Source organism: Bombina bombina, chromosome 5 (assembly GCF_027579735.1).
Source record: "Bombina bombina isolate aBomBom1 chromosome 5, aBomBom1.pri, whole genome shotgun sequence".
Taxonomy (NCBI): Eukaryota; Metazoa; Chordata; class Amphibia; order Anura; family Bombinatoridae; genus Bombina; species Bombina bombina.
In genome coordinates this window covers 792,554,728-792,570,522 of record NC_069503.1, presented here as the reverse complement: position 1 = coordinate 792,570,522, position 15,795 = coordinate 792,554,728, and the positions used below count along the sequence as shown (strand labels likewise).

At 37.5% G+C, this 15,795-nt stretch overlaps 1 protein-coding gene across 2 annotated transcripts in view; it reads left to right on the top strand.

Annotated features, from left to right (window-relative positions):
* LOC128660832 (cadherin-7) overlaps window positions 1-15,795 on the top strand; it is a 405,660-nt gene that overhangs the window by 245,999 nt on the left and 143,866 nt on the right. For both annotated transcript variants that reach the window (XM_053714878.1, XM_053714879.1), the window contains one exon: window positions 10,960-11,213. In XM_053714878.1, coding sequence (XP_053570853.1) covers window positions 10,960-11,213 — 254 coding nt within the window. The remainder of the gene's footprint in view (window positions 1-10,959; window positions 11,214-15,795) is intronic.

Below are 15,795 nucleotides of genomic sequence, written 5' to 3'. Positions count from 1 at the left end.
TATTGTAGCTATATTAGGGTTTATTTTAAAGGTAAGTATTTGGTTTTAAATAGGATTAATTTATTTGATAAGAGAAATATTATTTAGATTTATTTAATTAATATTTAAGTTAGGGGGTGTTAGGGTTAGGGTTAGACTTAGGTTTAGGGATTAAAAATTTTATTACAGTGGCGGCGGTGTAGTGGGGGGCAGGATAGGGGTTAATAAATTTATTATAGGTGGCGACGGTGTAGGGGGGCAGATTAGGGGTTAATAAGTTTAATATAGGTTGCGGCGGGGTCTTGGAGCGGCGATTTAGGGGTTAAACTATTTATTTAGTTGCGGCGAGGTGCGGGATCAGCAGGATAGGGGTTAATAACTTTATTATAGAGGGCAACGGTATAGGGGGGCAGGATAGGGGTTACTAGGTTTAATGTAGGTTGCGGCAGTGTCCAGGAGTGGCGGTTTAGGGGTTAATACATTTATAAGAGTTGCAGCGGGGTCTAGGAGCGGCGGTTTAGGGATTACTAACTTTATTTAGTTGTGGGGGGCTCCCGTACTTGGTGCGTGGCTTTTTGACAGCTTTTTTGATAACTTAGGCAAATTTTTGCAGGTCCGCGTGGCGATGTGAGGCGAGCTTAGGCGGGCGTATTGGGCCGGCGAAGGCAGGAAAAGTAGACACGTTGATAACTACCCCCTTTGTATCAAATACAATGGAGCCCATTTTTCAAGCTCTGAACTGAGCTTGTGGGCCCGTGTTTCTGGCGAGTCTTCAGACTCGCCAGAAACAGCAGTTATGAAGCAGCGGTCTAAAGACCGCTGCTCCATAACCCTGTCCGCCTGCTCTGATGAGGCGGACAGGAATCGCCGGAAATCCATACACTCTCCGCATTCAGCGAGGTCTTGCGGACCTGATCCGCACTGTCGGATCAGGTCCACAAGACCTTTAATAAATAGGCTCCTATGTATCAAGTGGAGAGAACAATTATCAAGGTAGAGATAGGTGTAAAATTATCAGGCTAGTCTGGAGATAACAAATAGAAATATATTTATCTATTAGAAATTTGTGACAGGGATTGTAGCAGAACGCTAGTATTACCACAATCAATAATTCAATAGTTCTCTATTGAGTCCAATTGCCGGTGTATACACATTTACAAAATGTTAATTCTCTCTACTTAAGCCCCTTCTATAGTGGGGGCTTACTTAATATTAAACTCACTATACTGGCATACATACAAGGCACATCATGTTGCAGATTCCCCATACATACTGAAACAATTTAGAGTTATTAGGAGGGTTTAGCGGTTAAAAAAGAGAGAGACAAGCTCTCAGCAGCTAGGCTCCTGACACATTTTTCGCTCTGATCTCTGGTTAATGAATATAATCACAAAGTGTTATTGGGAGCTCTCAGTAGCATTAACCATCCACTTGTAATGGCTGGTTATTTAACATGCTCCTGTAAATGGGCAAATTTGCCTATTTGTTGGCTAATGTTAAATTAGTGCTCCACTTGTACTCTAGCAGTTTTTTTTTTTTTTTAGAACTGAAATACACTCATGCGAATTTGAGTTTTATATCCCTTTAAGTCTGCTATATTCTCCAAATTGTCCTTCCATTTTTCCTCAGAATATTGCTACTTAATAAACTGAATAGTGTGTATGACTTAGAACCAAACATTTGGACATGTTGTAGCATTGTACTTATTACAAAAACTGTGAATATTCTAATTTTGACTACTAGATCCTATACCACATAGCCTTTGGGTTTATGTGCATCAATTATTGTGACTAGAACTTCCATAACTGAAATGCTTTGTTACACAAACCTATTTCACAATGAATGATTTCTTCATCAAGCAGACATCAGCTCGTCTGTTTTACATCTTCCCATCTACTCAAGTATCTTATGCACATTGATGCATTATTAAGGACATTAATAATACATTCTTCTGGGGCCCACATGAAATCCTCATTCATCTGTTCTTTCTAGCTCATCTCTTTCATTTCCAATAATTTTTCAATCATCTGTTTTTTTCTGTCTACCTTACTTCGTCTCTGCAAACATCATTCTCTATATCCCCATAAAAATAAAAATGAATAGATCCTTGACATTCCATTTACTTTAGGAAAATTGCCAGCGTGCATTTTAAAGCGTAAGCACAAGTCTGTTAGTAACTACAACGTAAGTAAAAAAGAATAAAAAAAGTATCACAATCAACATTTAGGTTTAGCTGCACAAAAGCCTGTAAATGATTAAATTTACTTGTTGCTCAAATGTACAAATGTCATAAAATTCTTAAGATAAACTCTGCACCCTCAGAATTAGATCCTAACAACAAAGACATTGAAATTAATGTGCTATTATATATGGCATCATCAATTACAGCACTGGTCTAACATGCTTTACTTTGTTTGTCACCTAAACTGTTGAATAAAATATTATAGATATTATAGTTTGTAATTTCAAAGCAAAGTATTCATAATAAAATGCTCTAAATTTAAGCAAATTATCCATGTTCTAAACAAAATCCCAGTTGAGTCTGTTGTTTAAAAATCAAACAGCTGGACTCTTAGGCTTACATGCTAAGGGGGTTCAGGGGTTCAGGGGATAGCAATGGGGGAGAGGAACTGGTATAAAGAAAGGTTAATGTAGGTTGTATGCACCCCTAAACAGTAGAGTCTTTAGGGAGTGCTTGAAGCTTTAAAAAATAGGGGAGAGTCTTGTGGAGCGAGGCAGAGAGTTCAACAAGATGGGAGCCAGTCTTGAGAAGTCCCGTAAATGGGAGTGTGAGGAGGTAACGAGAGGAGGAGAGTAAGAGGTCATGAACAGAGCGAAGGGGATGGGAGGGAAAGTATCTGGAGACAAGGTCTGAGATATGGGGGGGGGGAGGGAAACAGTACAGTTGAAGGCTTTGTAAGTCAGAGTGGAAATTTTGTGTTTAATCCTGGAGGCAAGAGGAAGCCAGTGAAGGGATTGGCAGAGAGGTGCAGCAGATGAAGAGCGACATGTAAGGAAGATGAGCCTGGCAGAGGCATTTATTATGGATTGTAAAAGAGCTAGGCAGCAGCTGGGAAAACCAGATAGGACAGAGTGGATGAGAGAGTGGATTAAAATCTTAGTTGTGTCTTGTGTAAGGAAATGTCTAATTTTAGAGATGTTTTTAATGTGGAATTGGCAGGCTTTAGCCAAGGACTGAATGTGAGGAGTGAAAGAAATATCTGAGGAAAATGTGACCCCAAGACATTGGGCATGCAAGGTAGGGGTAACAATGGAGTTGTCGACAGTTATAGAGAGAATGGGGGTGGAGATTTTGGAAGAAGGGGGAAATTAGGAGCTCAGTTTTGGAGAGATTAAGCTTGAGGTAGTGAGAGAACATCAAGGAAGAGATGTGAGAAAGACAGTTAGTGACACGGGTTAGCAAGGGAGGAGATAGGTCTGGTGTAGAGAAGTAGATTTGGGTGTCGTCAGCATACAAATGATATTGGAAACCGTGGGACTTAATTAGGGGACCTAATAATGACGTGTAGATTGAGAAGAGAAGGGGACCAAGGACAGAGCCTTGTGGTACCCCAAAAGAAAGTGGTGACGTGGGAAGAGGAGGCCCCAGAGAAGGCTAAACTAAAGGTACGGTTTGACAGGTAGGAAGAGAACCACAAGAGGGTTGTGCCACAATTCCCAAAGGATTGGAGGGTTTGGAGCAAAAGAGGGTAGTCAACAGTATCAAAGGCTGCGGACAGATCAAGGAGGATAAGCAGAGAGAAGTGGTCTTTTGATTTTTCTATAAGTAGGTCATTGGTAACCTTAACGATTGCTGCCTCTATGGAGTGATGGGGACGAAATCCAGATTGCAGTGGGTCAAGGATGGAGTTTAATTTAGGGAAATGGGCTAGGCGTGCATATACTAGCTTTTCGAGAAGCTTTGAGGCAAGAGGGAGGAGGGAAACAGGGTGGTAGTTGGATGGGGAGGATGAATCAAGTAAAGGTTTTCTGAGAATAGGTGTGATCAGTGCATGTTTCAGAGATGAGGGAAATATACTGGTGCTGAGGGAGAGGTTGAAAATGTGTGTGAGTATAAGGGTAAGGGTGGAAGAGAGGGAAGGGAGTAGCTGTAAGGGGATGAGGTCTAGGGGACAGGTAGTGAGGTGAGAGCACAGTATAAGTGTAGAAACTTCTTCCTCAGCAACAGGGGAGAAAGAGCTAAGTTTATGGCTATGTGGGTTGTGGTTGATTGCAAGCGTTTGAGGGGTGAGAGAATGTAAGTATGTTGAGAGCTGATTTAGTTTTTGATGGACTCGATTTTGTTATTGAAGTGGCTGGCAAAGTCTTGAGCTGACAGGAAGTTGTATTAGGATGCGGGGGTGGGCAAAGAAGAGTATTGAAAGTGGAGAACAGACATTTTGGGTTTGAAGAAAGAGTAGATATATGAGTAGAGAATTAATATTGCTTATAGAGATTAAGGGCAGAATTGTAGGAGTTCAAAATAAATTTGTAATGAAGAAAATAAGCTGAACTCCAAGATTTTCTTCAGTACCGCTCAGCAGTATGGGAACATCTGTGTAGGTACCGTGTCAGAGGAATAGGCAAGAAAAACCAATGGTACTACCAGGAGTATATGAGGACTGCTGCCTAATTGTGAAATCTACAAATTTATCACTGTAGAGTTAAGGGGGAGTGCTGTGTACAAAACTATTAGACAAAAAGAATGGAGGGATGAAACCCACCTAAGTATACACAAATAGCACTCTAGAGTCCAGAAAAAAAAATTCTACAAAATTATGTTGTGAAAAAGGACAATTCGTCAAATTATCTAAAATATTAAAATATAACCTTTATTGGAATTGAATTAAAAATCAGGGTGCAAATTAAAATTATGACCAGGGACCGATTAAATGTGATAGAAGATAGCTAATGCTGATAATACAGTGGTGTGCGATGGTTTATTTAGAAATTAGTGACTTTATAAATGACCAATAATTATGCCTAACTAAAAGGACATCACTAGCAGACGTATAAAGCTAGAGATATGATAATACCTTCAGTTATATGCAAGAGTAACAATTGGGCTCTTAATTAATTAGCACCTAATCGGTATAGCATCCACACATTAACACAGTGGTGGTTATTCTGAGGAGAGTTAAACTCAAAGTCAACACAGTCAAATATAAATCTCTGTTATTTATCAGTGATGTTTTTAGTAAAATATAATTACTCTCCACATATCCTCATCATTGGCGTGTCGGGATCTTAATCATTGAAAGGTACACATAAAAGTGATCTCTTGATGTAACCGCAAAATGTTAGTTGGCGATTACTGAATAAGTGCACAATATAAATATGCCAGATATTGTAGAATGCAATTTTTAATATTAAATGCAATATATAATGGTTAGGATATAACTCAAAAGTCAATTATTATTGGTACATAACTACATAAACCAGCATGGATAATTGGTGTATGTAATACTAAGTTGAATTGCAGTATTAATATATGAGTGTCCCAAACCTTTAGGCATGTGTTTGATTCAACATTGTGATTGAATCCCTAGCAACATTGTATTGTTAGAGACATGGTTGGTGCATACAACATTATGGCAAAGAGAGAGGTAAGCTAGTGTTGGAGTACCAGTGGTTAATACCAACTGGTCTAGCCAAAACGATGGTCAGGGTTATGGAAGGTAGAGCTCTGAGTTATTCCACACCTAGGTATGAATAACTGTAATATATTGTGATATATTACAGTGTGTTGACTTCCACATATAATGTCTAAATCTTCATGTAAGCATTCAGAGCATACCAACACTATGCCATTTGGCTATAAGGCATATAAGTTTAACCTGAGAACATAGTGGCCATTCTTAAAATGAGCTTAATTTCAGATTATTTTATACAAATATTCAGCATAGGAATATGACTTAAATAGAAAAAACATTCAGCACTAATCCTGTATTGTACAGGACATAGACGGTTATATCAGAGGTCGCTGTAATCATACATATGTGACCATAGATACCCTCTTAGAGCGGTAGCTGTTAAAGTGCACAATTTGTACCAGTGCTAATAGATATAAGCAGAAAATAAAGGGTTTATAGTGTATAAAGCGCTGGACTTAAAACGCTTTTTTGCCTCCCGAAATACTGTCCTCCTCCTGTAGATATAAGGGCATTGTGCATTCATATTTTATATGGTACCCATAAACACAAAGTCTATGTATAGAAGTATTAGAGGAGTATGCCAGGGCTGAGGATGAGTGTGTGATTTCCGAGCTATGGTAAGAGGGGCCAGATTGTCAAGGATGGATGTAAGGGTGGAAGATAGATTGGTCAGGGCAGGAAAAGGAGGAGAAGGATGAGAGGAGAGGTTTGAGGGAATTAGCAAGCTGTGGCTGATCTAATGACATAGTGCTTCTGTGAAGTTTGGTGTGAGGAGTAGAAGGAGGGAGAGTTGTAGGGAGGGATAAAATGTTGCAAGTGAGGAGATGGTGGTCAGAAAGAGGAAAATGGGAGTTTGTGAGGTTTGAAATAGTGCATTGATAGCTAAAGATCAAGTCTAGGGAGTGACTGTCTTTGTGAGTGGGAGAATCAGTCCGTTGTGACAAACCGAAAGAGGAAGTGAGTTGCAGAAGTTGTTTTGCAGAGGAAGCAGTGGTATTGTCAAGAGGGATGTTGAAGTTGCCAAGAATGAGGGCAGGGGTGTCTGAGGAAAGGAAATAAGGTAGCCAGGCAGTCAAGTGATCTAGAAATTGAGTTGAAGAGCCAGGTGGGTCGGTTTATCATTGCAAAACGTATAGAGAGGGTAGAGAATAAGTGAATCATGTGGGTTTCGAATGAAGAAAATGTGAGGGAAGAGATGGGTTGTATTTGTTGAAAGGTGCAACAAGAGGAAATTAAAATACCTACACCACCTCCTTGTCTATTACCAGACCTTGGAGTGTGGCTGACGTGAAGACCCCCATGTGACAGAGCAACAGTGGATGCTGCATCTAGGGGAGAGAGCCATGTTAGGGCCAGAAGGTTAAGAGAGCAGAGATAAAGAGGTCATGTATAGAAGTGAGCTTGTTGCAAACAGATCAAGAGTTCCAGAGTGCACAAGTAAAAGGGGTAGTGGCTTTAGATGTATGAGGAATGTGAGTAAGGTTGCCAGTTTTGTTTTCTGAGTCTATAGAATGGTACACATGGATGTGTACAGCTAGGAAGTTGTTGGGGACCAGGATTAGGGGAGATGTCACCAGCAGTTAGTAAAAGCAATTGGGAGAGAGACATGAGATGAGATACAAATTTGAGTTTTTCAGACAAGGTGCAGGGGGAGGGAGAGTGTTTAGGAATAGGTAAAGTTCCTGAGTACAAAAGTAAGGTGAATTTAATAGAGATGGGCTAATGAACAGTGCAGGTGGAGAGGGAGAAGGAGTAATTGAATAATGTAGTTTGTTATTGAGACAAGAGGTAGCAAAAAAGGAATAATTCTTGTATAATTATTTTCTCAATGCCTCACTTATAAAATGTTCAGGTAATTTTTGTAGAATTCTTTTCTTAATGCCTCACTTATAAAATGTTCACTTAAAAAATGTGAACATATGTTGTTGTAACTATGCACAGCTGAGTGCAATGCACATCCAAAGCTAATGTTAAATATATAGGCAGGGAAGTCAGCTGTGTCCACTAAATTACTTGATTGATAAATCAAAGACAAATTAAAGGCCAATTAGACAGTTAGATTCTGGTCTGGTCAGGGTGAGATGAGTTAAGTAAACAGACAGTAAAATTTGGAGGAGGTTGAAACTATGGCATAAGACAGCTATACATTTAAGAATACAAGCAAGTATTGATAAGGATTGAACATCACATGGCAATTAACAAAACATTAGAAGTAAGACATTGGATAACATTACAAAAAATCCAGGACTAAATTAACAACCTAAAATCATTAGCTAAATATTCATGTATACATACCAAAAGAGAGTTACAGGAGAGGAAAAACACCAGAGTGCAGTGAATAGTTGAGTTATTGTTGAGTTAATTTGATTTGGGGATGATCTCTTATCCCTTAATGGTATTTTTTTTTTACTTGATTTCAACTCAAATGGTGTTGTTTCGAGTGAAAATAAAAAATTCTACTGTATTAAGACTCAAGTGGTGTTTTTTTAGAGTAAAAAACAAACAAAAAACCCCTGCATATTTAAAAAAACACATCTAATAAATTAAAATGCTCAAAATTATGTAAAATATAAAGCTTACTGGTGGTTTTCAAGTGCCCTATCGGTCACAATACAGAGTTTTACTATATATGGGATGTTTAGTAAGAGTACAGCCAGAAAATATAGGCATAAATGAATACATCTTTTAGTTTACAATATAGGATTTGTTTTGAGATTTATACATTTTATTAATTGCATTATCTATTCAGAATATTTCTTTTGCATCCTGGATATTTTTCTTATGTCTAATCTAAGCACACATGAAACAGAAAATTAAGATTTTGTTATTCTATATCCTATGCTGCTAATGTCCCTGATAAAATCTAAAAAGTTTTCATTTTCATAATGATATCACATGCCAGATTAGACACTTATTCCATTTTTCAAACATGAAAAATGTATTCATACATATGCTCTCTGTGCAAATGCCAGTCCTATCACATAATATATTATGGAATTATGAGCAAATTCTGCTGCATTTTAATATGGCACAGTACTATTTGGTTGTTCTTGTAGGCCAGGCCAGACCAGGTGCCTCAAACTATACATAAAGCAGGTACAAATTCATATCCTAACCAATACATCAAATTTAAAATTGCTATCTCAAATCATTCTTATTTCTAAACCACCATAAAGTAACATTATGTGCTATTCTTGGACATTAGATTTTTGTGTAAAATTGAATAAAATGTAATATTATGATGGCCCTCTGTTAATTTGGACCTTTTTTTAATTTTCATAAGTAAAGAACATGGTTATATCATACTTTTGAAGCATCATGTTTCCTCACCTGTTTAGTCAATTTCCCAGCTATTGCTTCTCTACCCATAAGGTCTATTTGCCTGCCTGATTGGCTAAAATTTTGCCAGGTCTTATCAAAATTTACAAAACAGAATGTTAACTTAGTGTGTCATAAAATTGCTTTAATTTGATTTATGTAATTAAATACAGATGTTCAGAGAGGAATAAAAAAAAATATACACTTTTAATACATTATAATAAATATATTAATATATATAACATTGTTCAGATGGTAAAGGTTCAGATGGAAAATGCCTCCCCTTTTTTAGCGGGATGTTAATTTGCAGCTTACCTAGTTCTGGGTGAACTATAAAGTTTTAATATGTGACCTCTGCTTTCTATTTAGTTTCAAATATTTTAGGAAATTGAAGAGCCTACTTCCTCTTCTTTCAGATTGGTTTAATAGTTTTTTTCTACCCATAGAAAAAAAGGAGCTGAGTTTTGTGGCATCTCTGAATTGTTTAAAAATGGAAGAATACAGTTCTAATTCATGATATATTAGTCGCCTCTTCTTTTTCTAATAAAAACCTGTTTTAATACAATGCTATGTAAAGAGGGAAAAATCTAATTATATGTACCATCATAGCAGCAGGTCAGTTGAGACATGTCATGATTTATTTGACTAAGGGCCCCATGTATTAAAGGCCATGTATTAATAGGCAGGCGGACAGCTTCTTAACTTGAGAAGCTGTCCGCCCACCTTTGTTGCATATGGGACTGATATCCGCTGGCCCGTATGTATCATTACACACTCCGATAAATGTGCAATGTACGCCCCTTCATTCGAGTGACTAATCGCGCGAGTGAAGGGACTGTCAATAACCGAGAATGAGCTAGCTCTCAGAGATTTCTCTCCGACACCTATGAGAGTGTAAGAAGTAGCGGTCTTGCCAATTTTGACACACCTAAAAAGTTAGTATTTGGCTACAAAGTGTATATATGTGGATATATGTGTATATATGTATGTATATACATATTTACACATAAATACACATGTATGTGTGTATATATATATATATATATATATATATATATTTATACATATATACATACAAACATACACACATTTAGACACATATGTATAGATTATAGCCCTTTCCAGTTAAGTGGAGCGCTAAAAATCGCTTGTGTGCAACCCTTTATTTTTAACTTGTAGTATGCACACCACTTGTAATCTAGACCTATGTATTTAAATGCTGTTTCATTATAAAGAGTTTTTATACTCTGGCTCTCTATTATAATGCATATGAATGGTATGATTAATGCAACCTTTATTTTTTCAGGAAGATAAATGTCTTGATGGTTTAAACAGGAATTATGTTGAGGCATTAGAATCTCCTATTAAAGTGAAGTCTTGTAGTGTTTGCTCAATGCTTATATAGCTTTATTCCCCAAATTAACTTGCATATATCTACTTGGTGCATTTCAATTCTATTCTTACATTTAATAGGAACACTTCTGAAGCTTTTCTCATGCTAAAAAGAAAACAAACAGACAAAATGTGGCTATTTTGAATCAAGACCTCTGATGTTATCTGCCTACAAAAGTAAACTGGAGAAAATTCAGTTTGACTATATTTTAACACCACAAAAGAAAAATAGCTGTGAAAACAACCAATTAGTTCTTGCTTACCAACAGTAAATAGATGCAGAATGTTATCTTGGTTTAATTAATTTTAATTAGCAGTGTGGTAGATCTGTATGGCTTGCTTACTTTAATATTATCATATAAAACACCTGTTAAGAACCTCAAGCCAAACTGTAGAGTAATCAATCGATAAACCAACTTTGTAATTGGAAAAAAAAATCACACACATAAACAAACAGAACAAAAAAAGAACAAAGCAAATATTTTTTTGTTGCCTTGGTTAAAGTAGTCTGCTTAAAAACTAGTAGGAAACAAAGCAGTATATCTATTGATATTTTTAATGAAATCCTTACTCTATTTTTCTATTTGTAACTGAAAAATAACTTTCTTGCATACAGGAATTGGATTATGAAACAAAGACAAGCTACACTCTAAGAATCGAAGCTGCAAATAAACATGTGGACACACGGTTTCTCAGTGTTGGCCCATTTATGGACACAACAACAATAAAAATTAATGTTGAAGATGTGGATGAACCTCCAGTATTTTCTTCCCGTTTATATACAATGGTTGAGTCTGAAGCTGCAAAACTGGGAACTAGTATTGGGACAGTAACAGCACATGACCCAGATGTGACAAATAGCCCTATAAGGTAAAGAAAACATTTGCTTTATATACAAACTAATTTGATGCAGCTGTTCCATAGTTAAATTTTTGTATAGATTTACTGGAATTTTGTGAACCAAAAACTAAAGCACTTTTGAGGGTCTATATATCAAGCCATCAACTTTGTTGTATTTAACGGCACCAATACGCTCGCCTAACATTGTGGCCGCGGACCTGAATACGCACTCCATTTTTATAAAAAAAGCCAGTAAAAAGCTGCGTACCAAGTACAGGGCGATGAGCAGCGGACTGTTGTTAACTAACAGTCAATGATCTCGCTGCTATTCGGCTTTTTTCCAACTTTATTTATACCCTGTCGCTAAACGCTGCCACTATACTAAAATGTTTAACCCACCGCAACTAAATAAAAGTATTAATCCCTATCCCACCGCTCCCGGACCCCGCCACAACCTAAATAAAGTTATTAACCCCTATCCCGCCGCAACTAAATACAAGTATTAACCCCTAAACCCCTGGCCTCCCACATCACTAACACTAACTAAACCTATTAACCCCTAAACCGCCAGTCCCCCACATCACCATAAACTAAATTAAGCTATTATCCCCTAAACCTAACAACCCGCTAAATTTTACATTAAAATTACAACATCCCTATCTTATAATAAATTAAAACTTACCTGTAGAATTTAATGAAACTATATTATACTATTAATTAAACTACCATAGCTATTATACTACAATTTCATTAAACTACCAATTAAATTAACTATATTACATATTAAAAAACCCTAACCCTATTCAAATTATTTAAATCTACAATAAAAAAATGACTGTTACAAAAAAAAAACTAAGTTACAAAAACAAACAAACACTAAGTTACAAAAAAACAAACAAACCACAGAATCAAAAATAAAAACTAATTACACCTAATCTAATAGCCCTATCAAAATAAAAAATCCCCCCCCAAAATAAAAAAAAAAACCCTGGCCTACAATAAACTGCCAATGGCCCTTAAACGGGCCTTTTGCGGGGCATTGTCCCAAAGAAATCAGCTCTTTTACCTGTAAAGAAAAATACAAACACCCCCCAACAGTAAAACTCACCACCCACACAACAAACCCCAAAATAAAAACCCTATCTAAAAAACCTAAGCTCCCCATTGCCCTGAAAAGGGCATTTGTATGGGCATTGCCCTTAAAAGGACATTTAGCTCTTTTATTGCCCAGATCCTACTCTAAAAATAAAACCCACCCAAAGAAACCTTTAATAAATCTAACACTAAAGAGGCATAACTTTGCACAAGGGAAATACTCTAATATGTTACTTGTTATTATTGCACTGATGCTTGCATATAACTACAGGGAGTGCAGAATTATTAGGCAAATTAGTATTTTGACCACATCATCCTCTTTATGCATGTTGTCTTACTCCAAGCTGTATAGGCTCGAAAGCCTACTACCAATTAAGCATATTAGGTGATGTGCATCTCTGTAATGAGAAGGGGTGTGGCCTAATGACATCAACACCCTATATCAGGTGTGCATAATTATTAGGCAACTTCCTTTCCTTTGGCAAAATGGGTCAAAAGAAGGACTTGACAGGCTCAGAAAAGTCAAAAATAGTGAGATATATTGCAGAGGGATGCAGCACTCTTAAAATTGCAAAGCTTCTGAAGCGTGATCATCGAACAATCAAGCATTTCATTCAAAATAGTCAACAGGGTCACAAGAAGCGTGTGGAAAAACCAAGGCGCAAAATAACTGCCCATGAACTGAGAAAAGTCAAGCGTGCAGCTGCCAAGATGCCACTTGCAACCAGTTTGGCCATATTTCAGAGCTGCAACATCACTGGAGTGCCCAAAAGCACAAGGTGTGCAATACTCAGAGACATGGCCAAGGTAAGAAAGGCTGAAAGACGACCACCACTGAACAAGACACACAAGCTGAAACGTCAAGACTGGGCCAAGAAATATCTCAAGACTGATTTTTCTAAGGTTTTATGGACTGATGAAATGAGAGTGAGTCTTGATGGGCCAGATGGATGGGCCCGTGGCTGGATTGGTAAAGGGCAGAGAGCTCCAGTCCGACTCAGACGCCAGCAAGGTGGAGGTGGAGTACTGGTTTGGGCTGGTATCATCAAAGATGAGCTTGTGGGGCCTTTTCGGGTTGAGGATGGAGTCAAGCTCAACTCCCAGTCCTACTGCCAGTTTCTGGAAGACACCTTCTTCAAGCAGTGGTACAGGAAGAAGTCTGCATCCTTCAAGAAAAACATGATTTTCGTGCAGGACAATGCTCCATCACACGTGTCCAAGTACTCCACAGTGTGGCTGGCAAGAAAGGGTATAAAAGAAGAAAATCTAATGACATGGCCTCCTTGTTCACCTGATCTGAACCCCATTGAGAACCTGTGGTCCATCATCAAATGTGAGATTTACAAGGAGGGAAAACAGTACACCTCTCTGAACAGTGTCTGGGAGGCTGTGGTTGCTGCTGCACGCAATGTTGATGGTGAACAGATCAAAACACTGGCAGAATCCATGGATGGCAGGCTTTTGAGTGTCCTTGCAAAGAAAGGTGGCTATATTGGTCACTGATTTGTTTTTGTTTTGTTTTTGAATGTCAGAAATGTATATTTGTGAATGTTGAGATGTTATTTTGGTTTCACTGGTAAAAATAAATAATTGAAATGGGTATATATTTGTTTTTTGTTAAGTTGCCTAATAATTATGCACAGTAATAGTCACCTGCACACACAGATATCCCCCTAAAATAGCTATAACTTAAAACAAACTAAAAACTACTTCCAAAACTATTCAGCTTTGATATTAATGAGTTTTTTGGGTTCATAGAGAACATGGTTGTTGTTCAATAATAAAATTAATCCTCAAAAATACAACTTGCCTAATAATTCTGCACTCCCTGTATGTATTTAAAGCTAAATAAAACCCACTATTTTTTCCTTCATGAAAATGCTATTTTAAACAACTTTCCAATGTACTTCTTTGGTTTGGTATCCTTTATTGTAAAGCAGGGAGGCAAACTCAGGAGCGTGCACATATCTGCAGACTATAGGGCATATTTATCAAGCTCTGTATGGAGCTTGAGGCCCCTTGTTTCCGGCGAGCCTGAAGGAAACAGAAGTTATAAAGCAACGGTCTAAAGACCACTGCTCCATAACTTGTCTGCTCTGAGCCGGTGAACAGAAATCAACCTGATCGAATATGATCAGGTTGATTGACACCCCCTGCTAGCGGGCAATTGGCCGCGGCTCTGCAGGGGACGGCATTGCACCGGCGGTTCACAAGAACTTCTGGTGAAATGATAAATGCCGACAGCGTATGCTGTCAGCATTTAGTGATGGTCTGAAATGTGCAGCGGACATGATGCGCTACTTCGTATCATGTCCGCTCGCACATTGATAAATTTAGCCCTATATGGCAACAGCTTTTCAAGAATGGTATACATGTGCAAGAGCTTTGGAGGGCAGCTCTTTTTCCTGCCATATAGTGCTGCAGACATGTGCACTCTACCTACCTAGGTATTTCTAACATAGAATACCATGAGACCAAAATATTTTTCATAAAAGGCATAAATTAGAAACTTGTTTTAAAATTGTATGTTCTGTCTGAATCATGAAATAAATATTTTGGGTTTCATGTCCCTTTAACCTATGCAGAGGCGTTAAAGACATCATTTTAGAGAGCCTTTTACATAGCCTTGTATAAACATAGTATTGAGATTATTCCCTGCCTCCCTCTAGTTTGCACATTTATAGCAACTCCCCTTTAGATAAATGCAGTGTAACCTAGGTTTCAATATGGCACCACCCATAAATATAGAGAAGTGTATGAAATCTATTTAAGGCCAGATTACTAGGGGAACACTAACAGTTACATGCATGCAAAAACATTATTTATGTAAGAACTTACCTGATAAATTCATTTCTATCATATTGACTAGATTCCATGAGCTAGTGATGTATGGTATATACAATCCTACCAGTAGGGGCAAAGTTTCCCAAACCTCAAAATGCCTATAAATACACCCCTCACCACCCACAATTCAGTTTAATGAATAGCCAAGTAGTGGGGTGAAAAAATAAGGAGTAAAAAAGCATACAAAAAGAGGAACTGGAAAAAAATTGTGCTTTTATACAAAATCATAACCACCATAAAAAGGGTGGGCCTCATGGACTCTTGCCAATATAAAATAAATGAATTTATAAGGTAAGGTTTTACATAAATTATGTTTTCTTTCATGTAATTGGCAAGAGTCCATGAGCTAGTGACGTATGGGATATAAATACCCAAGATGTGGGAGACCACGGAAGAGTCACTAGAAAGGGAGGGATAAAATAAAAACAGCTATTTCCGCTGGAGAAAAAAAAATCCACAAAAAAATATGTCTTTCTCATAAATTTCACATAAATTTCAAGAAAAAAACTTAAATCATAAGCAGAAGAATCAAACTGAAACAGGTGCCTGAAGAACTTTTCTACCAAAGACTGCTTCAGAAGAAGCAAATACATCAAAATGGTAAAATTTCGTAAATGTATGCAAGAAGACCAAGTTGCTACTTTGTAAATCTGATCAACTGAAGCTCCATTTT